Genomic DNA, 18,484 nt, shown 5'->3' on the forward strand with positions numbered 1-18,484 from the left:
TGAGACCAATTGGCAAGACTTGGAAATGGCAGACTGAAGACGAGGCGGAACGAATACCGCTAGGTCTGGCGTCTCGTTATAATTAGGGGGCTAGCAGACATAGCAATTCCTTAGGATAGGAAGAAATTAAGAGATTTGTAATTAAAAGGGAAGTAAAATAAAACGACAGTTGAAAAATATGATATATTGTTGGAAATTTTTTTTCATTTCAAAATAGGATATTCATATTAATTTGACAAATTCTATTAGATAATATTTAAATTTTTTATTAATAATGGTATTTTATGTAATCGGAAATCTTCTCTCCAATCATAATACAAGGTACACAAGGATGACCTGTAGTAGAAATAGGAAAAACACTGGCATCTGCAACCCTTAATCTTTTAATTCCAAAAACTTTCAAATTTGAATCAACCACTGCTCCTTGTTTTGGACTACGTCCCATTGGACACGTTGACATTGGATGTAATGCTGTCGTAGTCATTTGTCGTAAAAAACAGTACCAATAATCTTTAGATTTAAATTTTAAGTGGCTACAAACTGGTAAAGGTTTGCTCATGTACTTTAGTTTGATACGCTGAAATGCTTTAGTATCTGACAGCTTAAATATGAGTTGTATACTTTGATACAACTCATCAATATCATTATTTTCAGAATCTGATAAGAGATTTGGATTTATAAGGGGGTAATCAAAAGGATTTCTGCTCTTTAATCTGAGTGTACCTGTAGATTTTGGATCTGTATGTATTGCAGTAAAACTGAGACCCAACGTATTATTTGACCAAAGAACTTCATTCATACTGTGTTCCGAAAGGGAAACACTTTTTGCAGGTGATGGTTTATGCTCTACATCCATAATGATTTCCAGGTTTGGTACACCTTTCCTAGTCCTATTTTTAGTTTCATGAAAGGCTACACCCTGAGTGTATGATAGTGCAGTAAGGGTACCACTACCTTTTAGATAGTCTTGCAATTGTTGTGTTATGTTTTGTTTAGGAATAATAATATGTCCTGAAAATAGTAATTTTATATCTAGATGATCCCTAAGCCTAGTTCCAACTTCTAAATTTTTAATCAAAGGTATTTTGATATCTTTGAGATGTTTTTTGGGACCAATTCCAGACAACATTAATATTTGTGGACTCGCAATAGCACCTGCACAAAGTATGACCTCCTTTTTTGCTTTTGCTCTGTAAGTATAACCACCTTTTGTAAACAAAACACCTTTTACGGTTTTAGTTCTTTTACTAATTTCTATTTTGATGACGTAACTCTGGGTCAAAACTTTAAGATTTGTTCTATTTAGAAACGGTATTATAAAGGCCGAACCTAAATCTTGTCTTTTGCCATTATTATTAAATAGTTGGAAAATAGAAGCTCCTTGTTGTCGATTACTATTGTAGTCAATTATATCAGAGCCTAATTCTTTGTTGGCATCCAAAAAAATGTCATTGTATATAACGTTTGGTACTTTATGCTGCACATTTAGCAGACCCTTGGTTCCATGATATTTAGGATCTACCGGTGCTTTTTTATTTGTCCAGTGAAAATTTTCCGAATTTTTAAAATATGGGAGAACCTTTGAGTAATTCCAGGAATTATCGTTTAATATTTTTGCCCAAGTGTTGTAGTCATCAGGATGGCCTCTACTTGATACCAATCCATTTATCAAAGACGTACCACCAATTCCTCTTCCTCTTGGAATATCACATACTTTATTCTCTGCTCCTAAAATAATAAAAGAAAATACTTTACACATTGCTGCAGATGTATGTATGTAAAAATATAAACTATTACTAATATTTCTTGATATTATTAGAGACACCTGAATTTGAAATTAGAACCTTTAAGTAAAACAATTGATTTTTAAAATAAATACAAATAAAGTTACATATTTCGATAATACGATTATTAACTTATTCATCGAATATTAATAAATTACAGAATATGAGAAATGCGGCTTACATTAATTAATTATACATAATATAAACTTTTATAGAACTTATATAAAAATAATTAGGAATATAAGAACAAAAAATGTAAATTTTAGAACTAATAATATACAAACAAATAGACCAATTTCATTGAAAAAATAAAGACAAAGTATTTTAAATGAAGATGTAAAATCAAGTGAGACTTCAGACATCACATATATTATCTAGAACAACGTAATTTTATAATAGCTTTACACCATTTAACGAGTGTTACGAGGTGTTGTACAATAGTTGGGTCATGTGAGGTGAAAGATATTAATTACTTCAAATCATATTGGAAGGTCAAGTACGGGGCAAAAGATCAGTAGAAAGCCGCCAGATCCAATACATATATGTACTTTGCTAAGAATGGGCCATAGCTTAACCTCAGATTTCTGAGCTTACAATAGGTCGATTTAAGCTAAATTACCTTAGTACGAAAGTTGATAATAAACGAAATACAGAGTGTCAAAGTTAAACTTTTATTTTATTTATTCTTGAATATTTCCTGACAGGCATGGTATAACAGCACGAAATTTGGTAGTAGGGGGTTTTTTGGGACGAGAAATCTAAATTCGCCACCAAAAATTATGTATTGCCCACAGGGCACCATATACGTCTTTCAGCGCTCATTTAATACGTTCAATTTTTTTATCCCCCTCTCTACGTACTTTTTGAATCAAATCTTTTATTCTCTTAAGATTCCTACTTAAAAAAAGTATACTACATTCATCTCGCTAAACTCAACTATTTTCGAGATAAACGCATTTTAATTCTGCGGTGCAACATAATGTTTTGCATAATATCATTGTAGTTATGAAGTTACACCCGAAAAATAAACTTGAAACCATAATAATTGTGCAAGTTTTCATATTTATGTCATTGCATCGCATATCCCATTTAAAGGAATTTGCGATACATTTGTGGAAATTATAATGGTCTTAAGTTTATTTTTCGGGTGTAACTACAATGATGTTATGCAAAAAATTATGTACCATCGCAGTTTAAACTGCGATGAATGTAGTATACCTTTTTTAACACGTGGATGAACAGAACGTCTATAGACGTTTAGTTTCCATTGATGTAATGTGACACAACGTCTATAGACGACAATTTTAAAATAACGTGTTGGGACAAAAAATCGGTGTCAAAAAATGTCACATTACATCTATAGATGCATATTAAATGTGACAGGATGCCCATGGTCATCGTCCACATGTTTACAAAAAATGTTAAGACACTCATTGTTTCCATAAACTATAAGCGCTAAAAGAAATTCAGAAATCTCCCTATTCTACTTTGTAAAATACATATAGTGTCACAACACTTGCTTATACATTTGACGCACTGTCCGCCAACGTGTTAAATAGAAATATTAAGAGCATAAAAGTTTTGATTCAAAAAGTATTTATTTATTTATTTATCGTATGGCATAGATACAATAAGAACACATAATTTAAAAAAAGTATATAAAACATTACATGAAGTATCACAAACGAACATCTAATGCAGTGGTCGCCATCCTGTCGATCGCTAGCTACCGGTAGCTCGCGGAGGCAATTCTGGTAGCTCTCACAACGATTTTAATTTAAAAAATACAAACTGCAAAAATCAGAGAAGCTTCCGAAAATTCCACAAAAAAATCTAATTGTCATAATATTAAACATAAACAGCGGCAACGTTGCGGTGAGTGATCTGTCGCTGACGCCATCAAGCTAGAATCGGCTATTTATAGAACCGACCTGCCGGACCAGCGCGTTAGTGTTAGAGAACGATCTGGATTGCTTTGAACGGGATAAATTCGCACGGCGCGGCGACATTGCGCTTAGGAGTAAGTGGTGCCGACCACCGGACTAGTAACACGCGTACGAGCGGAGCGGAGCAGCAGCGAAGGAAGCCAACGAGAAGTGGGGATAGCTTGGCTGTAGACTTTTCAGTCCAGTCTTGAATGTAAGCAAGACAGCAGTTGAGAGTTTTCACTCTCTGAGGCGAGAATTAGAGGCAAAGGCCGATCGACTGGATGTGGTGAAACTTAGGGAATTTGATTTTATTGGATTCTCTGAGACGCCACAGCTAGAGATCGGCTAGCGGAAAAAGAAATAGCGGGCTCGACGTGAGCCCGCTACGGGATATCTACTGTGCCTCCGTAAGGGATGGGTGTAATTTAAAACATTGCACCTCGACACTGCAAGGTGTAGTTTTCTAGAATTCTACATCGTGCAGCCCCGGTCCCTAGGTCAGTAGATTGAGAAACGCAAGAGGAACCCGTACCTAGTTCTATCTGGGTACGTGAACAACCGCGCTTGGTGCAGGGAGCCAACCCTGAAGTCGAGCTGGCGTCGGGCTAGTCGGCAGAAAAAAAGGTTTTGTCAAAATTAGGACCGTTCGTCCCCAACCCCAGACGATTGATCGAGCTAGATCTCGATCACAGCCCCGTTCCATGGCGCATTCCCCGCCAATCTATGAGGGCTCACGCAAAGTGGGCCCAAACTTGTTTCAGGGACTAAGCTCCGACACCGAAGGCTACTCATCCGTGGATGAAAATGGTTTTAAACTACCTAGGAGCGAGAGGAAAATGGAAAAATCCAAAAAGAAGAAAGAGGAGAAAAAGAAAAGCGATGTAGAAGCGAAGAAAGATAGGGACAATCCAGAAGCAGAGCCCATGGACGACGAGGCAGAGCAGACAAGCAGAGGCACTACCAAACGAGTCAAAGAGTGTGACAGCGAAGAAAACGAAGACATGAAAAAGAAGGTAAAAAAGACGAAAGAAAAAGAAGCCAAAGAGTGTGACAGCGACACGAAAGAGAAGAACGAAAAAGAAGACATGGCAACTATGAAAGAGATGCTGCATAGGATGGAGACAGATAAGGAAGCAGAAAACAAGCGACTCAGAGCCGAAAACGAACGACTGAGAAAAGAACTGGAGAGGATGTCAAGACTGATAGAAACCATGTTGGATGAGCAGAAAAAAACTACAGAACTCCTTGAGAAACTTCAACAACAACAGAAGCCAGCCTCTGAAGCCATAAAGCCACAGCCACTCCCTGAAGCCAAGAAGCCGCAATCAACCGCAGAGGAGAGACTAAAAAAGATCCGAGGAGAAAAACCGAAGATTAAAGAAGATTTCCCAAACTGAAGACACGGATCTCAAAAGACGAGACGACGGCATGGGAACTCCAAGCGGACAACGCCATGAGGGCTGCTTCACCCCCAGCAGAAGACTCTTTCAACCTGCCCCGAGGGACAGCTCCACTAATACATCCATCTACAAGCACGGGTGGAGATACGCCTGCCGCAAGGCGCTCCAGTGTTTCAGAGTCGGAGCAAATGGTGACAAACCAAGATGAAGAAGCTGCCGCGTTGCCTGAACAACAGGTAACTCACCAACGAAAGCCGCCTGTAATAAAATTAAAGAGTGTGAGCGAAACAGGGGCCATCCTCAGTCTAGCCCAAAAGCAGAATGTCATCAGGGTGAGCAGGATCTCCAGGAGTGGTAGGGAAACCCTTGTCCAGGCGAAAAGGCCAGGAGATTACCGCAAAATGATTCACATCATTGAGGAATACGCGAAGACCCTGAAAGACAAAAGACTGCAGTGGATAGCCTTCCCATTCGAGGAAGAAGTAAAGCCTAAAATGGTAATAAGAGGGCTACCCACAAATACCACAGAGGCAGATATCAAGAACGACATGGCAGCTCAATACAACATTGACTGCCAAGCAGCCAAAAATATGTCAACGAGAGCCGGCCCAAGAAAGCAACTACCGATGTTTGTCATAACTCTGAACCAGGGGGACGTCGAGGCGGCGAGGCGTATAATCAACCTGTGCCACATGAAGGTCGTGGTAGAGGATCTACGAAAGGCAACCGGACCAACGCAGTGCTTCAACTGCCAGGGATACCACCACGCCCAGAATGCGTGCCACAAAGATCCAAAGTGCGTCAAATGCGGTGAGGATCACCCCACAAAGCTGTGCAAACGGGCCAGAGATGTTAAAGCTACATGCGCAAACTGCAAAGGCAGCCATCCAGCCAGCTACAGAGGATGCCCTAGGTGCCCCACATGGGGAAGACCACCACCAAAGAGGCCACAACAACAGCCCCAAGAAAGACGACCACAAACAACCGGCGTATCCTACGCCCAGGCCACGCAGAATACACAGAACAACGCAGCGATCCCCCACGACGAGGACTACTTAGTCAGAATGGTCACCAACATAGTGACTAAGGTAGTCAAAGAAGTGATACTAGGCACCAGGGAGACACAGAACACCCACTAATGAACGATGATCTAGATGCGTTCCTAAACATCGCTGAAACATCCATAATAATAGGAGACCTAAATGCAAGATCCCCCAACTGGAACGATAGAGCTACGAACAGAAACGGACGACTACTAAATAGATACATAGAAAATAACGAAGATACAGTGGCAATGGGCCCAGAAGAACCAACACACTACCCTGGAAATGGACTTCCCACCCACATCGACATCGTTGTGGCCAAAAACCTAGGACTACAATCAGAACTAATCACGTTTAACGAAGGAACAACAGACCACAACCTCATTCTACTAGAAATAGGAACATGGGAAGAGACAAACCCGCCGAAAAAGAAAGTAAAAAGAAAGTAAAGTGGACAAACTAAAAAGACTAGTGAGTGAAGGAATAAAAATATAGTGCCAGTTATAAATAACCCTGAAGAAATAGAAGAAAAAGTCCTAGAGCTTGAAAACATTATCCAAGAAGCAATCAGAAACAGCACATCAGAGGAAGAAGTCGAGATCCACACGGGAAGGTTCAAAGACATACCACAAGAAACACAAGACTTGATAAGGGAAAAAAATAGAGCGAAGCAAATAGCCAGAAGAACGAGAAACCGAGTAGACAAAACCTGGGCAAATACATTAAACAGAGAGGTCAAAACAGCCCTACAACTCCACCGTAGCAAACAATGGGACAACTTTGCACAAGAGATGGAAGAACTAGACTCAAACATGAAAAACGTTTGGAAGCTCCAGAAAATGATGAGAAGCGACAGAAAACCCATCCCCCCATTACATGGAGCAAACGGCATGGTATACACCATAGAGGGAAAAGTAGAGGTGATGAGGTCCACACTCGAAAGAGAGTGCAACCTAAACTTCCACCAAAACGAAGACGACGACTTCTTGCAAGAAGTCAAAGAACAAGAAGAAAGGCCAGAAGACCCAGATGATATCATTCCCCCAACATCACCGGAAGAAATCAACGAACACATCAGAAACAGTTCACCTAGAAAAGCGCCTGGCCTAGACGAAATAACAAACAGAGCCCTAAAGTATTTGCCCAGAAAAGCTATAGTGTACTTTACAAACATAGTGAACGCGATACTAAGATATAAAATATTCCCGAACAGATGGAAAGAGGCCCATGTCATTATGATCCCAAAACCTGGCAAGAACCATACATTCCCGCAGAACTACAGGCCAATCAGCTTACTCCCAGCGATCAGCAAGATAGTAGAAAGAATCATTCTTAGCAGACTGTAAGTGGAAACAAACAGATTAGAGATAATCCCAGAAGCTCAATTCGGATTTAGAGCAGAGCACTCCAGCGAGCTACAAGTACTCAGACTAACTGAGTACATAGCAGCTGGATTCAACGACAAGCAGTACACCGTAGCAGCATTCCTGTACGTAAGCAAAGCTTTCGACAGAGTGTGGCATAAGGGGCTCTTATACAAAATGCGGGGTTATGGGTACAGCGGAGCGATGACGAGGCTAATCTCCTCGTACTTAGGCGGCCGGAGTTTCAGGATTCGGATAGGACAAGTCCGTTCCGAGCTCGGAAACCCGGAGGCTGGAGTATCACAGGGAGCGGTCCTGTCACCTCTGCTGTACACAATATACACTGCTGATGTACCTAGAACACCAGGTACCCTTATGAGCCTCTACGCCGACGACACAGCGATAGCGGCCAAACATAGAAACGTAGACATAGCAGTGACCAACCTGCAAACAGCGTTAGCAGACATCGAGGAATGGAGTATAAAATGGAAGATAGCCATCAACTCAGAAAAGACGCAAGCGGTTCTATACAAGAAAGGAAGACAACAGCCAGAAGAACAGCTGACGGTGCAGAACACCCCCATTGAGTGGAAAAATGAAGCTAAATACCTAGGAGTCATCATGGACAAAGGATTAACCTTCCAAAAACACGTAGAAGCCACAGTCCAGAAGGCCAACATAGCAAGAGCAACATTAAGAGGACTCACAGGCAGAAAAAGTAAATTGAGACTAAAAACAAGGTTAAGATTAATAAACAGCATAATACTACCGGTATTAACATACGCATCTCTCGCATGGGGACAAGTATGTAACACCCACAAAAAGAAGATACAAGCGGTCCATAACAGCAGCTTAAGAGAAGCAGCCAGAGTCCCAAGATACGTAGCAGAAAGATTCCTGTTTAGAGAACTTCAACAGGTGAGAGTCACCGAAATTATGACAGACAAGGCAAGGGTCAAATTCGCGGAACTGGAGCACCACCCAAGTCACATACTGCGAGAGATGCTAAGGTATGACATGTTCCACCGATGGAAGCACAGACGTCCTAAACAGCAAATAGTGGATTAAAGTGAATAAAAAAGACAAGTGAAAGTGATAGTAATTAGTTCGTAGCTCGAAAATCCAAGTGCCGAAGAAAAGACGCATCCCAAGCGTAGGTCCAACACCACGACTAGGTAAGCTAATAAGTAGAAAATAGAGGAAAAGGCATAAGCCAAACAAAAAAACACAAAAAAACACAAAAAAACAAAAAAAAGGCGTAAGCCAACAAAAAAATCACACAAAAACAAAAAAATCATAAAAATCTTGAGTTCCCAGCCATTGGACCGAGCTCAATTGGGCTTGGTACAATGGCTGGGGGCCCAAGCAAGCAATTTTTAGTTCCGCGGTTAAGTAAGTAAGAGGATAAAGGCATAGAGCGCATCACGCTGAGCCTAATAATTTTTGCATTCGATTAGGGTACCACATGGAATCTTATTACCCAGGATTCCATTGTGAAGAGCATTTGGCTTCGATAGTAGTGCCCTCATTGCGCATCAGCGTGTTATGGGGGGGGGGGGGAGGGATGGCCTGGGGCATTGGAGCGAGGTGGGGTGATCCTGTTTGAACTCGGGTCAAAACACCTCGCCCCAATGAATTGTTACACCCGAATGTACTTTTTCGATAGGGTGGACATCTCCCACAGGTCGGGTTGAATCAAATTGCTTGCTTGCTTGCCATTGCGCTTAGTTTAAATAGTCGAGGAAATGAAGTTGAAAAAATGGCAAAACCTCGCAATTTTTTCGTCCAGCATCAATTTGTACAAAAATTTGGGATTAGGCTCATTACACCCTCTAGTTCACTTTCTATATTGAGCCGTTGTACGCTTTTGGTTTTTAAGGGTGAAAACTACCCCTAATTGTAAAAAATTTTAAAATAACATTTTAAACTTTAATATTGTCAACATTTGATTCTTATTAGTTACATAATAATTGTTTTATGCTTTAAGATATACTATCATAATATTTCAACCCTTAAAACCACCATTGGAGCTATATATAACAAATTTACTTATCCTAAAAGAATAATTTCGGCCTTCATCGATTTACATAAAAATTTGGGATTAGGATCATCTCACCCTGTACTTCATATTCTATATCATGCTTAAGGGCGTTGAATATTTTTAGGGGTGTAAATTACCCCTTATTTTCAAAAATTATATAAAAACATTGTAAACTTTAATATGGATAAAATTTGGTTTTGATTGGTTAAATAATGATTGTTTTGTACTTTAGGTTATAGTATCATAATATTTCAACCCTTAAAAGCCACCCTTAATAACATTACAGTTTTTATAAGTAGATATTTTAATAGATATATACAGAGAAAAGTAGAATTAAAGAAATACAAAAACATTTATTTACACAAAAATACGAATTTACAAATATGTACAAATACAAAATACAAATAATTTTTTAGTCATCTTCCAGTATACGAACCGGTTCTGTGGTATTACACATACATTGAAAATTATCTATAAGCGGAATATTCGAATTTTTCGAAAAAAAAAATTGTTTTATAAACATAGCTCCTTCATTTTTGGGGATAAAAAGTTTTTTCACAAATGAATTTATAGGATTTTTGAAGAGTTATAAGACTGTGTAAACTAAATTAAGTAAGATCCCTTAGTTTTTAATTAGGGTGAGTTTAAAAGGCTCGAATAAGGGGGTGTTTGCTCGTAAATAGAGGTTTTAACAGCTATATCTCGCTAACTGTTCACTGTAATGAAAATCTATGCACAAGGGAATTTTAGCTATTAAAAACACTACAATTTAGTATTTTATAATTTTTTTCGCATCTTCAGTATCTTCGGAGATATTTTTAAATAAAAGGTGAAAAATGGGAAATTGCAAAAATATAATTTTTCTTTAAACTCCAATTTTTCTAAAATTAGGCATCTTAAATACGTCAAACTTCTTGGGTATATTGATAATACAAACGTAAAAGGAATTACAGAAAAGTGAAGACCAATTTTTAATTAGGACCGTGTTAGGGGGTTGTTTTTACTGATTTTTTTTATAGAGAAAAGCAGGTACCGACCTTTTTTTGATCATAGGTCGCTTAATTTTTAGGCTAGAAACTTTTTATTATTATTTTTTGAAAGGTCTACCTGTATGCTTAAAAAAATGTTATTGAAGTTTTCCTCGAAAAAAATGCAAAGTTATTCCGTTATTTGGCTTTGAATATTTCAAATTATGCATTTGACGAAAAAAGCTAACTTTTAACATGCCGTATCTTGGTTTGTATTGGTCTTAAAGATAATACAGAAAAAGAATTTGTTTTGTGTTACTAAAAGATACAATTTATATATCTACAGTTTTTTTGATTAAATGCATATTGTTCGAGGTATTCTCAAAAAACCTGCTAAAAAAGTCGATTTTTTAGTCGAAAAACTGTTACTTTCAAGCGCGAATAACTCGAAAAATATTAGTTTTACGAAGAAAATGTAAAAAACATTTTCTTCTTAGAATTACTTTTTACATCGATTTACATGGTTAAAATATAATAAAAAATTCCCGCCCCCGAGATGGGGTGGCAACCACCCCCAAGGTTTTAGCGTACAGCGGCATGATATAGAATATGATCCTTGGACTATTCCCTACCTTCTGTGAAAATTTCAAGTAAATCCATGCTGGACGAAAAAATTGCGAGCCAAAATGCTTCATTTCCTCGACTAAAAACTGAACGCGTAACCAACGTCCAGCGGTTGGGTTAGTAGAGAACAACAAAAATAATATTATGGCAAGCAGTTGTAAGAAGGTAAAGACATACCACTTTCATTCGGAATGGGAAGAACAATACTTTTTTACAGAAGTTAAAGATAAAAATGTGTGTTTATTATGTAATACTTCGGTCTCCGTTGCTAAAAAAGGAAATATTGAGAGACATCATAAAACTGTACATTATAATTTTGAAAAATCATTCCACTACATTCTGCCGCCAGAAAGGAGAAACTGAAACAGTTAAAAAACAGTTAATTGGACAACAATCAATATTTTTAAGAACAGTCGACAAAAATAAGGCTGCAACTGAAGCATCGTACCGTGTGTCCCAGATAATTGCACAAAAAAAGAAACCTTATGAAGACGGGGAAATGATAAAATAAATATGAATAAAACAGGCGTTTTTAGAAGCTGCTGATTCGTTATTTGCCAACTTTAGAAATAAAAGCGAGATAGTTTCAGCTATAAAATCTATGCAACTTTCTGCTAATACAGTGATGAGACGTGTAGAAGTAATGAGCAATGATATTTTTTTACAGTTAAGAACTGACTTAGATAACTGTGTTTATTTTTCACTTCAACTGGATGAATCAACAGATGTCGTTGACACTGCCCAGATGGCCGTGTTCGTCAGGATGGTTTTTAGTGATTTTACGATTAAAGAAGATCTTTTGAAGTTCATTCCACTGAAAGGACACACTACTGGACAGAAGTTGTTTTCTCATTTAAAAAATATTATTTCTTCCGAGAAAATTCCAATATCGAAAATGGTATGCTTGACAACCGATGGCGCTCCAGCTATGGTGGGTTGTGATAAGGGTCTGGTGGCGTTATGTTGTAAAGATGAAACTTTTCCACAATTTCTCTGTTACTACTGCATTATCCATCAGCAAGCATTATGTGGAAATTTCCTTAAACTAAACAACGTTATGAAACTGGTGGTAAAAACTGTGAACAAGATTAGAGCTCAAGCGTTACAAAGAAGATTATTCAGAACCTTGGCCGATGAAGTTGACTGTCAATACGGGGACCTACTCCTTCACTCTGAAGTCCGATGGTTAAGTAGAGGACGGGTGCTGAAACGTTTTAATGATGTCCTATCTGGCATAGTTCAATTTTTCAAACAACGCGATGAACCGACTCCGGAACTAGAAAATTCAATCTGGCTTAGAGATTTTGGTTTTCTCGTGGACATTACAGAGAAATTAAACGAACTTAATTTGCAGCTTCAAGGGAGAGACAAAGAACTAGCGGAAATTATTTCTGATATAAAAGCATTTATCAAAAAGCTGGAGTTTTGGGAACAAAACCTAATGAACAGCGATTCCAAGCATTTTCCTATTCTTTCAGAAAAAATATCTCAAAATCCATTAGAACCCTATGACAACAAATATCATGTAGAAATAATTTCTACCCTGAAGAGTAACTTCAAAAATCGTTTTAAGGATTTCAATGAAATGGCTTTAGTAGCGCAGTTTGTTGTTTCACCCTTTATGGAAATTGATATCCAACAGTTTGCAGCTTGTGTTATGCAGAACTTTGGCGAAGACATCGCTGCAATAGAAATGAAAGTCATTGAGTTTCAAAATGTTTTAGCCTTAAAATCGTTAGTCTCAAGTACTGAATGTATCTGGCCTATTGTAAGTAAAGACAAATATTCAGTTCTATGCCGTGTTGCCTTGAAAGTGAAAGCATTATTCAGTTCAACCTATTTGTGTGAATCTTCTTTTTCCAATATGAAGTTTATTCAGAACAAATATCGTAATCGACTTACAGATGAACATTTGGATAATTGTATTCGAATGGCTGCATCAAATTATACTGCAAACATTAAAAAAATAATCGATGAGTGTCAGCCTTCTCATTAAACGTGCTTTTTTATTATGTCTATTAAGCCAGATCATCCATTTCATAAGTCCATATTTGGAATAGTTTCATATTTTTTTGCTAATTTTTTGCTAATTTATTACCACAAAACCAAATTTTTTGCTCCACCCCTAACCGAGAAACAATGGTTGATGTAGCTTAATATTATGTCACATCATCGATAGCCATATCTCGCGAACCTAAAGAGCTAGAAAATCGTACGACGCGGCATATTTTTTTGCTAATTTATTGCTGTCGATCTGCATATGCAACATACCCCAAAACCACCCCTGCTTCCCTTACAGCTAAACAACACCCCCAAAAAACAACGAAAAATCTTGAAAAATGATTTTTGTGATATAGTTGACGGTTGATATTTAATTGCTAATTTTTTGCTGTCATTAGCCGTAAAAAACAAATTTTTTGCTCCACCCCTAACCGAGAAACAATGGTTGATGTAGCTTAATATTATGTCACATCATCGACAGCCATATCTCGCGAACCTAAAGAGCTAGAAAATCGTACGACGCGGCATATTTTTTTGCTAATTTATTGCTGTCGATCTGCATATGCAACATACCCCAAAACCACCCCTGCTTCCCTTACAGCTAAACAACATCCCCAAAAAACAACGAAAAATCCTAAAAAATGATTCTCATGATATGGTTGACAGTTGATGTTCAATAACAAATTTCTTTCTATGATAAGTTCTATCGATCCAAAGCTTATTTTAAATGTTTTTTAATGATACTTATGCACGTATTATAAAAATTGAGTTATCCATCGCATTTTTTCGGTATGTCAAAAAAAAGTGTTTCATTTTTTGTTTATTACATTTTCTGTTATATGTATCTCGAAAACTGCTCGATGGATTTTAATGATCCTCATCTCTTTTTATTTTTTTAAACGTGCAAAAATATGAATTTTTCATTTTACCATATCAATGTATATCGAACCATATCTCCGAGATTTATCGATCGATTTTTGACTATTATTAAATATAAGTCACTTCGATACCACTCCGGCTACACTCATAAAAAAAGTAGTTACCGATCTTAGAAAAAGCGTTCTTGAACGAAGAAAGGCTGTTTTCTAGAGCCAAGAGTAAAATAAATTACAACCAAGAATTTTTTTTCAATACATTCTTATGAAGAATAAGTTCTTGGCTATAGTTTATTTTACTCTTTGCTGTAGAAAACAGCCTCTCTTCGTTCAAGAACGCTTTTTCTAAGATCGGTAACTACTTTTTTTATGAGTGTAGCCGGAGTGGTATCGAAGTGACTTATATTTAATAATAGTCAAAAATCGATCGATAAATCTCGGAGATATAGTTCGATATACATTGATATGGTAAAATGAAAAATTCATATTTTTGCACGTTTAACAAAATAAAAAGAGATGAGGATCATTAAAATCCATCGAGCAGTTTTCGAGATATAACAGAAAATGTAATAAACAAAAAATGAAACACTTTTTTTTTGACATACCGAAAAAATGCGATGGATAACTCAATTTTTATAATACGTGCATAAGTATCATTAAAAAAAATTTAAAATAAGCTTTAGATCGAAAGAACTTATCATAGAAAAAAATTTGTTATTGAACATCAACTGTCAACCATATCATGAGAATCATTTTTTAGGATTTTTCTTTGTTTTTTGGGGGTGTTGTTTAGCTGTAAGGGAAGCAGGGGTGGTTTTGGGGTATGTTGCATATGCAGATCGACCGCAATAAATTAGCAAAAAAATATGCCGCGTCGTACGATTTTCTAGCTCTTTAGGTTCGCGAGATATGGCTATCGATGATGTGACATAATATTAAGCTACATCGACCATTGTTTCTCGGTTAGGGGTGGAGCAAAAAATTTGTTTTTTACGGCTAATGACAACAAAAAATTAGCAATTAAATATCAACCGTCAACTATATCACAAAAATCATTTTTCAAGATTTTTCGTTGTTTTTTGGGGGTGTTGTTTAGCTGTAAGGGAAGCAGGGGTGGTTTTGGGATATGTTGCAAATGCAGATCGACAGCAATAAATTAGCAAAAAAATATGCCGCGTCGTACGATTTTCTAGCTCTTTAGGTTCGCGAGATATGGCTATCGATGATGTGACATAATATTAACCTACATCAACCATTGTTTCTCGGTTAGGGGTGGAGCAAAAAATTTGTTTTTACGGCTAATGACAGCAAAAAATTAGCAATTAAATATCAACCGTCAACTATATCACAAAAATCATTTTTCAAGATTTTTCGTTGTTTTTTGGGGGTGTTGTTTAGCTGTAAGGGAAGCAGGGGTGGTTTTGGGGTATGTTGAATATGCAGATCGACAGCAATAAATTAGCAAAAAAATATGCCGCGTCGTACGATTTTCTAGCTCTTTAGGTTCGCGAGATATGGCTATCGATGATGTGACATAATATTAAGCTACATCAACCATTGTTTCTCGGTTAGGGGTGGAGCAAAAAATTTGTTTTTGTGGTAATAAATTAGCAAAAAATTAGCAAAAAAAATATGAAACTATTCCAAATATGGACTTATGAAATGGATGATCTGGCTTAATAGACATTTTTTTATTTTTCAATGTTTATGTTTATGATAGTGCGTTACTTTTTTGTTGTTATTATTAACTAATTTTAAATCATACGTGACATGCCGTTGTGGCTGGATAAAAGTTTGTGTTTATTTTTCAAACACCTTCGTTTGATAGGTAGGAATGTAGCTATGAACAAGTACGTACTAGTAATATTAGTTATTTTGTTATTAGTTTATTATTAGTACCTATGTATTATGTATTACCAGTTAAATAGTAAAATAAATACATATTATAATGATACATTAACTGTGGATTATTTCATTTTCGTTGCGTTACGTGGCTTCCGTTTGGGTAGCTCGCTGTTTATTCCAAAATTGACAAAGTAGCTCAACACATTGAAGAGGTTGGCGACCACTGATCTAATGTATTAATATAATGTAAAACATTTTCGGTCGCATTCAGGAACTCATCGAAAACTCCAGGGTACCGCCTTCGGGGGCATTCCTCAATAATGTGGCGGACGGTCTGCCGTTGCGCACCACAGTCACACTCAGGAGTAAGGGCCTTTCCCCATCTATGCAAGCTGTCAGCACATCTACCGGTACCTGTTCTTATTCTGTTCAGCGCCGTCCATGTATAGCGGGGCAATTCAAAGCCTGGTGTTTTCTGATCGATACAGGCCATTTGGTGTGATTCCTGTGGTGAGTCGCTCTCCCATTATCTTCTCCAAGCGTTGGTGAGGTCGAAATGTTCCTGGTGTAGGGAGGTGGCCCTTAAAAATGGGGGATATCTGAAGCGCAGTCTGTTCATTTCGATGTCAAGCTTATCATGATGGATGGGTAGTTGATGGTTAGCCTCGATTTTTCGATATTCTCTGAGAAGAGAATGACTTCTTCTTAGTTTCGGCGGTGGAATGTGACTCAGAATGGGAAGCCAATAGTTCAGTGTTGGTCGAATTGTACCTGAGATCATTCGCATTGTCTGGTTTACAGCCCAGGGCGCATCTGTTTTGAGATGGACGTTGAGAGGTGACTAAAATTTTTTTGCAGAAATTGCTTGAAAATAACTCAAATAATAATATTTGAGTTATCCTCTCACTCAAAATGGTCCGGAACATTGTTTAAATAATCAAAATGCCAAAATATGAAGGAAAAATTCAATTTTTGTAATGGTTTTTTGATTATAACTTTAAAACTTTTTATTTCTGAGAAAAGTTGTACCGACATAAAAGTTGCGTAATTAAATTTTCTACAATATAGAATTGTTTAAAAATTTAAAAAATGGTCACCCTTGTTGCAAAATAGCAATAATTGCGGAAAAACCATACAAAAACAACTATTCGCATTTTACATTTTTCAACCATTTATGCTGCACTTAGGACCTTCATATTTTACCCAGAAAAACTTTATGATATAGTAAAACGACACTGTAAATTTCATTATGATCGGTTTAATAGATTTTGCAAAATAAATTTTGCAATCCAGCTTTCGCAAAAAAAATTCATTTTTTTTTAATGATGCAGGACTGAAAATAAATCAGATAGCAAGTTGAATTTTTTTTGCTTATAGAAGTGTAGTACCTTTCATTTTCAATTTACAAAATTAAAATCGATTAATTACCACGCCGTTAGGAAATTTTTTAAATGAACATTAATTTTTGGTGCTACGCGCAGGACAGCGGTGTTCGATTCACACAAGTTGATTTCCACCAAAATTTCTTCCAATCTTTATCTAATATATTATTTTCTTACTCTATATTTTGTTGTATTTTAATATTTTAATTCCACAAAAATCAAACTAATTTTATTATTGTTTGTAAAATATTGTTTAAACAATTGCATATGTTTAAAAATAATTAACTTTTATTCTCTAAGTTAAAATATATGAACAAATAATGTTTTTGCTACAAAAAGTGTTATTTCAAAGGATAGAGTATGTGTTTTTATTTTGAAATAAACAAATTTATTTATTTATATCGAAATGTAATAAAAATTAAAACGTATCAATCATTATCAAAGGTCATTGGAATGCCCAATCAGAGCAAACTATCCACTGTCCTGCGCGTAGCACCAATAATTAATGTTTATTTAAAAAAAAATCCTGACGCCGTGGTAGTTAATCGATTTTAATTTTGCAAATTGCAAATGAAAGGTACAGTACACTTCTATAAGCAAAAAAAATTTAAACTTGCTATCTGCTTTATTTTTAGTCCTGTAACATTTTGAAAAAATGAATTTTTTTTGCGAAAGCTGGATTGCAAAATTTATTTTGCAAAATCTATTGAACCGATCTAAATGAAATTTACATTATTGTTTTAATGTATCATAACGTTTTTCTGGATGAAATATGAAGGTCCTATGTATAGCATAAATGGTTGAAAAAACGTAAAATGCGAATACTTGTTTTTGTATGATGTTTTCGCAATTATTGCTATTTTGCAACAAGGGTGACTATTTTTTAAATTTTTAACCAATTCTATATTGTAGGAAATTTAATTACGCAACTTTTACGTCAGTACAACTTTTCTCGAAAATGAATACTTTTAAAGTTATAATAAAAAAACCAAGAGAAAAATCGAATTTTTCCTTCATTTTTTGACATTTTGATTATTTAAACAATGTTCCGGACCTTTTCGAGAGAGAGGATAACTCAAATATTATTATTTGAGTTATTTTCAAGCAATTTCTGCAAAAAAATTTGAGTCACCTCTCAACGTCCAAATGTACTAATATTTTTACAGACGCGCCCTGGTCTATTAATTGGGTGTCGATGATCTTCGTGTGTTTGCTATTGAGCCATATCG

At 36.5% G+C, this 18,484-nt stretch overlaps 1 protein-coding gene across 1 annotated transcript in view; it reads right to left on the reverse strand.

Annotated features, from left to right (window-relative positions):
• Positions 1-268: 268 nt before the first annotated feature.
• The window catches only part of LOC114339749 (glucose dehydrogenase [FAD, quinone]-like), a 97,087-nt gene continuing 78,871 nt past the window's right edge, over positions 269-18,484 (reverse strand). Inside the window, exon 6 of the mRNA XM_050644841.1 lies at positions 269-1,728. Within this exon, the coding sequence (XP_050500798.1) occupies positions 269-1,728 (1,460 nt within the window). The remainder of the gene's footprint in view (positions 1,729-18,484) is intronic.

This window comes from Diabrotica virgifera, chromosome 2, assembly GCF_917563875.1.
Source record: "Diabrotica virgifera virgifera chromosome 2, PGI_DIABVI_V3a".
NCBI lineage: Eukaryota > Metazoa > Arthropoda > Insecta > Coleoptera > Chrysomelidae > Diabrotica > Diabrotica virgifera.